Here is a 9,835-nt window from a genome sequence, read left to right as displayed (position 1 = left end):
TGTATATATTTGCAAAAATATATTTCATATATATATATATATATATATATATACACACACACACACACACACAAATGTATACATATATTTAAAAATATGAATTCATTCAGTTCCATATTTCTTTAAATATATTATATAGATTAGAATTACATTTTTGTAAATATGAATTCTTATTTGTAAATCTATTAAATTTTATACACGTACATATGCATTTTTTTGTCAAATATCATCCATTTTCATTACGCTTGCCTATATTCTATATTTTTTTGTTTTTGTAAATAATGTTTAATTAAACTAAGTAGACATGCACACAGATATGCCTAATTAAAACTCAAATACTTCTCATGCATCTTGCCTGCATTCTTCAAAAAAATGCACTGCAAACTGCAGGAGAAAAGGCGCATAATCAAACATTATTATAATAATTGTTCATTAAATATTTAATGTACTTAGTTTATAAAAAATGCAAGTGACTGTCTAAACTCTATATTAGCAATGAGGTAGGTTTATAGAGAAGATCATGAACATTGTAACATGCACATATCCACTCAGCCCTAATTTTACTTACTATATCCCTTTTCTATAATCGGCACAGGAAAAGTTCAAGCAAATATATATTTTTTGTAGCCATGTTTGCAAAATGAGGATTTTAGTGCTTTTCTTTTCTTTGGTTTAGTGAAAATCTTGTGCATAAAGAGATGTTTATGGGTTGAGTCAAGACGAAAAAGACAAGATCACAGAGTCATGTTGAAACATCCAGATAGTCTGGTTTTTGCTCGTACTGTACATTCAAACAATGTTACGATGTTTTTAATGCATGTTAACTGAATGGGAGCATTCTTGTGGATTAGAAGCCATTTTTGGTCTCCCATTTATTGTTACCGAGGGAACCATTCTTAGAATTCACTTTATGGGCTCGTTTCCCAGAATGATTGTGCTTGTAAAATGATGGACAACAGCATTACTTTAGAGCAGCACAATATGCATGATATGGTCAACACAACACACTTATGAGCAATAATCTTTATATTCACTCATATAAACCCGCCACTCAACCCAGCTTTAGTTGAAGACCAGGAATTAGCTTGGAGAAGACAGAAAACACTTCAACCCAGTACTTTTTTTGTCAGCATGAACATTTACTTTTGCCGTGTCATATAACAAAAAGTGATATTAACTAGAAATCAAGTTTCCATGTGGTGTAACTTAGTTTTATTTTAATTCCACAAATTTGTCAAAAAAATTACAAAATACTCAATTGGGGAGAACACGGGACTCACAATCTGCCTTAATTATCTCTACTTTTTTGTTTACACTGTCATCCCATGGCGACTACTAATATATACAATAAGTTTCAAGATACCAGTATATATAAATCTTAGCAGTCAGAATGTACATTCTGCTATTGCCGCTTTGAAACAAGAAGCTAAACCATTGACAACACTCAACATCAAAGGTTTAAGACACAAAAGAGGGACAAAAGGAGAAAATGCTTGAAACAAAAGTAAAATGCTGTATACATCTGAGACAGAATAAAAGATATATGACAGTCCAATTACAGAAAGTGATCGGCTTTGGGCATATACTGCTAAAAACAGGCTTCTATGCATACTCTTCAAAGGATGCACAATGGCTTTTTTTGAAAACCAAAAGGGGAGTATTAAAAACAGTACTAGGAGCTTTGACTGTACTTTGAACTATAAGCTCGAAAAATGAAATTAATGTTCATTTCAAAAAATGAACATTAATTCTGATGGATCTGGAGAAAACAAACAAAACCAACAAAAATACTGCATGTAACAGTCGATGATTGCTATCAAACAGCCTCGACATGATGGAGAGCAACTGAAGAGGCATCATGCATCATAGGTAATGCAGTGTCAGGAATGCAGAGAGCAGCTCAAACACGGTCATCATCTCCACTACTGTGAACACATGCACACACGGGTAACACAGACTCCAATCCAAGCCACCCTTTTCCCCCAGGCTTCACAGTGAGAATGGTTCTATGAATCTGTACAGTAGGTCGGGGAACTGACTGCGCCAGGACTTCAGGAGACAAACCAGGGGGCATTGCTATCTTTTTCCAGCACCCTTTGACAATGTGTAAATCTAGAAGTAAAAAAATGTGCATCAAGATGTCATATTGATACTTAAAAAAGCAGTCCGGTCGGTTTCGCAATCTTTAAGCACTGAGGACCTATCCAGCTGCAAAACTGAATGCCATTCAACTTTGGTACACAGAAAACAGAGCAAAGGGCTTTCGAAATACACTTAAAAAGCCATAAGAAAGCCAATTATAGTTTAATAACAAAAACTGAGGTTAATCAGTGCAATATTTATTCTTTCTAAATGGGCTACTTGCCCCAATACTTACGAGGCACCGCACATCCTCCTCCTTCAAGTGTTTTTACGTGTAACTCGGTTTGAGTTCAGCCATGAAAGTAAAAATATGGTCATGATGTCATGAGTGTTTGTTGCAGACTGTCGATATATATGAAATGAATCAAACAAACAAACAAAAAAAACGTCATCTGAGCTTTGACCTCTAGAGGTGTTTGGATTAAAATCCAGTACCATTCTACCCAGCCAACCCCGTTTCCATGGACTGAACCATCTGACATGGTTACCTGCTCTAACAGTGCCATCTCCTTCCCCTCTGAAACAAGGGATGACACTTGCGAAAATTATATCGGAGGTCTAACGACTCTGTTAGGAATCCACACCTAATAATAATTATAATAATAATAGTAATAATTATATATGTGTATATATATATATATATATATATTTATATACTATTTACAGACTCAAAAAAACGCCATGCTGCAGCTTTTCTTAACATTATGAAAACCTCCTACAATGTATTAAAATAAACATTGAATTTAAGATAGCACTTTTCAGATATAATGGCCCGACTGTTCTGTTCCTTTGTTTTTCCCCCAATTAGCACAGTGACAAAGTATCTGGTTTTCTAGCACCTACAAAAGACGTCAGGGAAGTTTCTCAGAGTATGTTCATGCAGGAAAGTCACAATCAGTCTTGAGGACGCTGTCACTACTTGAACGATATATAACCCCCCGGAAAAAAAACAATGTCTTAAAAAAAAGTCCGGAATAGTGAAGAAAGCTGACAACAGAAAGAAGGTTCCTCAGACAATCCCCGTCACTCCACCGAACTGAAAACGTTCCTAGGAGTTCCCGTGTGTGACTGTTCTGCTGTGACCTCCTGTGTCCTGCTGATGCTCTGGGAGTCCGCAGTACATCACAGCTGCTTGTCACTTTCCTTCTTCAACCGGCTAGAAAATAGTAAGAGAAGAGAGACGTACAGTATTATGACAGATGTCTGAAGCACATATACATTCCAGCAAAAGTTTGGCTGCAGGACTTACCTGTAATAGTCCTCCTGTCCTGGCAGAGGGCCTCCATGCATGTGGTGATGACCGTGTAGCCACTGCTGCTCCATGGCCAATCTCTGTAGCTCTGCAGACTGTGCATGCATGGCCTGCAGCTGGTGAGCCGCTGACATGGGTGGTGGGAGTCCACCTGGGAGATCTCTGGGATATGGAGCGCCTACAGATGACATGGGAAAATTGATTAGTTAATGCCTGGACAAAGTGCTAGAATGATAGAGATGTTCACGTATGTCTTACCGAACACAGGGTGCCGGAGCATCTCGTGTTCATGTGGGTGCTGTCCGAGCAGGGGGTTGGGTATGGCTCCGGGCGGGTAGGGGAACCGGGCAAGGTGCGGTCCGCCGGCCAGCGGGTCTACTAGCGGATGTGCCCCAGAACCTGGGGGACACACAAGACATTCACCACCACCTTCGCCGTGTTAGTAGCTTTTTGTAATGGTACACAGTCAGTATTATATAGAAACACACACACTTACTATTCACAGCACTGACATTCAAAATGAACATCATGCTTAAAAGACAAGCGTTCAATAATATTTAATAGTAGGGATGCATGACACATCAACATCATATGGTCATCGGCCGATGTTGAAGATTTTTTGTTAAATGTATCTGTATCAGCCAATATTTTAGCTAATCTGAAAATTAATATCTATTTATAATCTATCATACTGTACATTATAATATTGTTTAAGTGTTATTTTTAATTGATATTAACAAAATATAGAATTTTAATATTAGCCATTTATTGGTTATCGGCAATATGAAAATAATTACCAGCTTATGATCATTAGCCAAAATTTTTATATTGGTGCATTTTTCATACTGTGTATTATAATGTTGTGATGCCTAAATCCACCTGAATTAAATTTTCTGTGTTTTAGATTTAATTTATTTAGACAATATATAGAATTTTTATATCAGCCATTTATCAGTCATAACATGAAAATAATTACCAGCCAGAATTTCAATATCAATGTATCCCTATTTTAAAGTATTTTTTAGCCTGGAAATTAAGCCATTGCTTTTTTTTTCAATTCAAAAGATTATCTTCAGTGGCCCAGATGGAACCTGTGAACATTTTTCATATTTTTGGGCTATTTTTGCGTGATCACTTGTGGAATTCTGTGAAATGATTTCAAACAAGTATGTTCTCATAGCTGAGAATACCGCACTTTTATTTGCAGCTGAACGCATAATCAAATTAGCCAATATATTTCATAAAACAAGAGATATGCATGAGATTCCATGTGGGCCTAATACAACAATCCAGCACATAACATTAGAGTGAAAGGTCCCTCACCTTGGTGTAGTGGGTCCTGTTGGTGCAGGTGTAGGTGTGAATGGATGTGCGAGTGCTGATGGTGGTGTGGCGTCACGTTGAACATCTGGAGCCGTGCAATGTTGTCGTTAGCCACGGCCATCCTCTCGACGTGTAGCCTCTCGGCCAACCGTTCGGGGTACGTCATCTCAGGCCGTAGCTGCGGCCCGGCCAGTGCCAGCCGTTCCCGCTCCAGTGGATTCAGGGCCGGGTGGAAGGAGGCGAATGGATGTGGGCCAGCCATGTGCGGGAGACCAATGGGCCCGTGTCGGGCAAAGTGCTCCATGGGGTTGGCGGAAGGATGCAGGCTGTCCAATTCTGGAGGTTTGACCTCGAAGCCCGGCTTCATCCTCTCCATTCTCATCTCCCTCTCGCGGATCTCCCTTTCCCGCATCTCTCGCTCCCGCAGCTCACGCTCACGCATGCAGGGGTCTGTGTTGTACAGGCCTGGCATGTGGTAGGCCAGGAGAGGGTCTGTGGGATTGAGCGAGACAAAGAAGGGATGGTTGCGGTTGGTAGGAGACATGACGTGGGGACGAGCATATTCGCTGAGCTGGCGCAGAGCGGGTGTGTCAGGGCCGATGTAAGGGGGCACAGTGGCGATGGTGGTGGGTGGTGGATCAAAAGATGTCCGCATATGAGCCGATCCCACCATCTGGGGTTCACCCATTCGACCCTCATGAGAAGAACTGGAAGCTTTCTGTAAAGACAGAGAGGACATTTAGGAGCAAGCAATCGATAATGAACAATTTTAGCAGAAATCATCGAATAAAGTTGCATTTCAACTTTTATGCAACACATTAGACCAAAACTTACAGCAGCTCTCTCAGCCTCCTTCTCTCTCTCCCGTTCCCGCTCTCTTTCTTTTTCTCGTTCCCTCTCCTTTTCTTTCTCTTCTCGTGCTTTCTGCTCCGCTTCCCTCTTGGCTTTCTCTAGCGCCTCCTCCCGCTTCTTTGCCAGTTTTGACGAGGCCAGTGGTGTGAAGTAGAAGTCTGTTCTGGCACATGTGTTGTAACCTCTGTCCAGATGCTTGTAGAACCTGTAAACAGGATAGATGGAAAGACCATCAGCATAATCTTTGAGAATGAATACTGTCAGAGTCATTTTGCTGTGTGAAACCTTTCTTCTTATGTGACATATAAGATATGGAAGTGCAGAAATCTTTTCACAGGCTGAATTTGCAGCCATTTGAAAAGCAATGCAATTACTTTGTGACAAATAAATAACTTCTGGCATGTCCTCTCGTTTATACTGCAAAAGAGCCACTCAATCAGTCTTTTTAATCGCTAGTGCCATAATGAGCTGTTCTCTCTGTGCATTAGTGAGCTTATTGCTATTCACTGCAAGGGAGTGTGAGACAAGGCCACAAGCAGCTCTACAAAGACATGCTCATGTTCTGATGGAGGCTTTCAGTGCTATGAAGCAGTCATTAATCTGTGTCCTGTCCACGCTTGATGACTGCAGAGGAGCCGAAGCAGGTTTAATTAGAACACTACATTAATAGTGCTATTTAACAACTTTTAAACAAGTACATTTTGCACAGAGCACAAAAATGCGTATCATTATTAATAATACACAATTTTAATAAATATAATATGTTATTCATAATAAAAAGGAGAAATCACATTTCAAAAAATTGTTTGTATTGTTTTATCATGTGTATTATAATATTATTATATATCATTTTAATAAATGTAGTAAAATATTTGTATTTAGTTAAAAAAAAAATTACAGATTTAAAAAAATAACTTCCTACAATCAAAAATATAAATGAATAGTATACCGTTCTAATAAATGCAATCAAATGTAATTTGATGCAATCAAATAAAATGATAATTTTTAATATTTTTATAATAATAATAATAATACATTATTATTTAATGTTTTTTTTGGTTTATGATTTTATCTTATAACAATAATATTAATATGTTTAATAAATATACTAAATTGTTACCGTGCAGATTGGCTGGCGTGACTGGGAGTGTTGACGACGGTGGGTGGAGGTGAAGGGCTCCTCTGTGGTGGTGGAGGACTCTCTGGCTCCTCTGCCTCATCCAGAGGCTCTTCTTTAATTTGTACAGGTGGCACAGTGGAGGGTCCCGGAGAGGGTGCGGTGACTGATGCAAGCAGGGGCATGGATACGGAGGAGGGTGGCTGCTGCAGCGTAGCCATTAAGCTCGCTGCAGAGGACGAAACGGCAGAGGGTGACAGGACGGGCGAGCTGCCTGGCATGAAGGCATGAGGAGGGAACGGGGGCTGAGAAGGCGTTGGGTGCGAGGCGGAGGAAGAGGAAGGGAGCGGAGGTGCCGGCGGTGGAGCTTGACTTCCTGTCGCCGGAAGGTTTTGGGACTGGGTTAGCACTGGAGGTTGCACTGGTGGAGGCTGGAGCTGCTGGTTTTGAGACATGAGCTGAAGTGGTGGTGGATGGGCGGAGGGAGGGTGATGTGTGGATAGAGAGCTGAGGGGCTTCAAGGCTGGCGGAGGAGGCAAGTTGGAAGGCATCTGCGGGAATGGGGGGTGGCTGGGATGCTTGTGTGATTGAGGGTTTGGCATTTGTGGTATAGGTGTGGTTGGTGGAGGTTTGATGTGGGGCATAGGCAATGGTGCGGGCGGAAGAGGCTGCTCTCTGGGAGGCTGGCTGCCGCTCTGCGAGGAGGACTGCGACTGGGATGGAGGGGTATGAGGTCGCTGTTGTTGAGACAGGGAGGTGGCTTGGGCCTGACCGGTGAGAGCTGAAGGGGGGACCTGAGACTGACCCATTGGGAAAGACTGAGCGGGTAAAGCGTGAGGGTGAGGCATGTGTGATGGCCCTGCCTGCAGAGGGTGGCCCATGGGTGGCATGGTGCCATGTAGTGGAGGCTGCAGGGACTGAGGGCCGGTTTGAGAGGGTGGAGGCGGTTGAGGCAGGCCTTGCAGTGGGGAATGAGGTGAGGGCAGCCTCTGTGCTCCTGACTGGATAAGAGACAGGGGACCTGCTGGAGGTATCTGCTGAGGAGGCATGGAGGTAGAGGGGATGGATGGGGACGGCTGAGAAGACAGCGAAGGCGCGCCTGAGGTGGGTGGTGTGGAGGCTGCGACAGCAGAAGGAGGGGCTGGGGGTAAAGCCCCTGTCTGACACTGGATGACCGGAGGGTGCTGGCCCTGGGGGATCTGCTGCTGCGCCGAGGAGTCGGAGTCACTCTCATTGTCACGCGGGCTGGGGATGCTGGGAGAGGAGCTGCGGTTGTCCTGGTCAATATCCTTGGGATCGCTGCTGCCCTCGTCATTTACGCTGCGACCATCCGAGCTCTCACCCTCGCCCTCTCCCTCACACTCTGAGGGTGAGTCCGGCCGTTCCTGCGGATGATGGAAGGGAGGAGGAAGGGTCAATAAACTTGGCCATAGCAGCAGTTACTAATGACCGAATAATGGGTGCAGTCACGATCAAGAACAAATAACCTTTGCACATCACAGTGCTTGAGTTGTAATGTGAACTCCTGACATTTAAAGGATATGAAATCACTCTATCGTGCAATCACATTGCTACCATAGGTAACGGCCAAAATAAATACAAAACATCCGTAAAATCTAGTGTCTTCACTGGACTCAAATAGAACTGCCATGAACACTTCAGTGAACTTTAGTCTAAGTATATTATGTTTTTTAGATGAATGGAGAACTATTCTTCCAAGAAAACCTCGTTGATAGTTTTTCTCCCAAACAAATCCCACATTTCCATGCTAACAATAAGTCACATTATCACTTAGTTCTTTAGAAGTACTCATCAAACAACCATCTTTAATGCAGCAGCACGAATTTAGAAGTATAGAAAAGAACAGAAAAAATCTGTCCAAGCTCTTTCTGTTTAGAGCTACACTTACTCTTCTTTACACAAAATAATTTTATTACATAGGTTGCTTGCTTAGTAGGAGTTACTTACCTGTGTTTTAGACTTCTTGGCGCTTGCTCTCTCGGACTCCTCTGTATCCGAGGGTCCTTTCTCTCTCTGACGTTTGGCACTCTTCATAGGCGATAGCGCCTCTTCCTTTGTTTTCTGTTTTGACAAAATGAAAACATGTTTCCTCTGAAAACAAGGTCCTGCGATGCTCAGTGTGATTTTGATTGCTATAGTCTGGGTCCTGTAGGTCATACCTTGCTGGGTTTCTTCATCGAGTCAATCTTGCTGTCAGTGCTGGAAGTGCTGGCCGCACTGGGTGAGGTTCGCCCGCTGGACCGCAGATCCTCATTGGTTGGTGAGGCTCTGCCATCTGGGCTGGCAGATTGCTTCTTGCGGCCACTTCGTAGCGTTGACATCTGAACCGAATAACAAAATATCTGATATAACACTGCTAACAATGCTAAAACACATTATATGCAGTTACAAAGTTTGTGTCTTACTGAGCCGCGATTCCGTCGAGTCCTCATGCTATGCTTCCCACTGAGTCCATCGTCTTCCTCTTTGACAGGTTTGAACATAAACGGTGGCGGGTCTACAGGCTTCTCAATAGGGGGTAGTTCGCCGTACTTCTTAAAATGGATCCGGCAGTCGGTGCACAGCAGGATGTTCTCGCGACCCCCGTGGTGCCAGTCCTTGGAGGCTGTAAACACAAATTTGAGTTCAGCTGAGCTCTGCTTATTAAACATTACACTAACAGGAATTGCTCCAGGCCTAGCCAAACACCTATGGACATGCTAAGGTCAAAGACTCTTACTCATCTGTGCTGAGGATGTTTTCGTATCAGAAGTGAGAGCGACATGAATGCCAACTGCATCCAACAGGTCAGAGGATTTAATGAGGCAAAAAACAAACGAGTAAGTGTCAGATTAGAAATGACACGCTCTGATGTCCATCTGCCAGATGAGGGACAGGGCCGAGCATCAGAGCGCTCTCAAACTGAGACTAATTACAGGCCTACAGAGGGGATTATTGAAGTCTTCTGAAGGGGGAACTCTTATAGAGTCTTCACCTGTCTTATGGTATCACTATATTAGGGTAACATCACTTCACACCTGATCAACTGACAAACCTCATTGTTTGCTTTTTCTCTCACTTTGACCCATTCGGCAAAAAAAGAACATGGGTGACATTATACAACAATTAGTGCCGAGTCTCTAATTTGA

The 9,835-nt window shown here is 42.6% G+C and overlaps 1 protein-coding gene across 6 annotated transcripts in view; it reads right to left on the bottom strand.

Moving 5' to 3' along the window:
- Nucleotides 1-3,088: 3,088 nt before the first annotated feature.
- Nucleotides 3,089-9,835, bottom strand: part of LOC107687412 (arginine-glutamic acid dipeptide repeats protein-like) — a 49,566-nt gene continuing 42,819 nt past the window's right edge. For 2 of the 6 annotated variants that reach the window (XM_016484736.1, XM_016484740.1), the window contains 10 exons: nucleotides 9,427-9,480; nucleotides 9,113-9,312; nucleotides 8,867-9,028; nucleotides 8,655-8,768; nucleotides 6,690-8,071; nucleotides 5,552-5,774; nucleotides 4,718-5,435; nucleotides 3,653-3,823; nucleotides 3,392-3,572; nucleotides 3,089-3,298 (listed from right to left, as the gene is read on the bottom strand). In XM_016484736.1, the coding sequence (XP_016340222.1) occupies nucleotides 3,265-3,298; nucleotides 3,392-3,572; nucleotides 3,653-3,823; nucleotides 4,718-5,435; nucleotides 5,552-5,774; nucleotides 6,690-8,071; nucleotides 8,655-8,768; nucleotides 8,867-9,028; nucleotides 9,113-9,312; nucleotides 9,427-9,480 (3,239 nt within the window). In that variant the 3' untranslated portion in view covers nucleotides 3,089-3,264. The remainder of the gene's footprint in view (nucleotides 3,299-3,391; nucleotides 3,573-3,652; nucleotides 3,824-4,717; nucleotides 5,436-5,551; nucleotides 5,775-6,689; nucleotides 8,072-8,654; nucleotides 8,769-8,866; nucleotides 9,029-9,112; nucleotides 9,313-9,426; nucleotides 9,481-9,835) is intronic. The other 4 variants (XM_016484739.1, XM_016484741.1, XM_016484737.1 and 1 more) reach the window with 3 other exon arrangements.

This window comes from Sinocyclocheilus anshuiensis, unplaced genomic scaffold, assembly GCF_001515605.1.
Source record: "Sinocyclocheilus anshuiensis isolate Anshui unplaced genomic scaffold, SAMN03320099.WGS_v1.1 scaffold1114, whole genome shotgun sequence".
NCBI lineage: Eukaryota > Metazoa > Chordata > Actinopteri > Cypriniformes > Cyprinidae > Sinocyclocheilus > Sinocyclocheilus anshuiensis.
The sequence above is the reverse complement of the archived record's forward strand: the minus strand, read 5'-3'. Positions and strand labels throughout refer to the sequence as shown.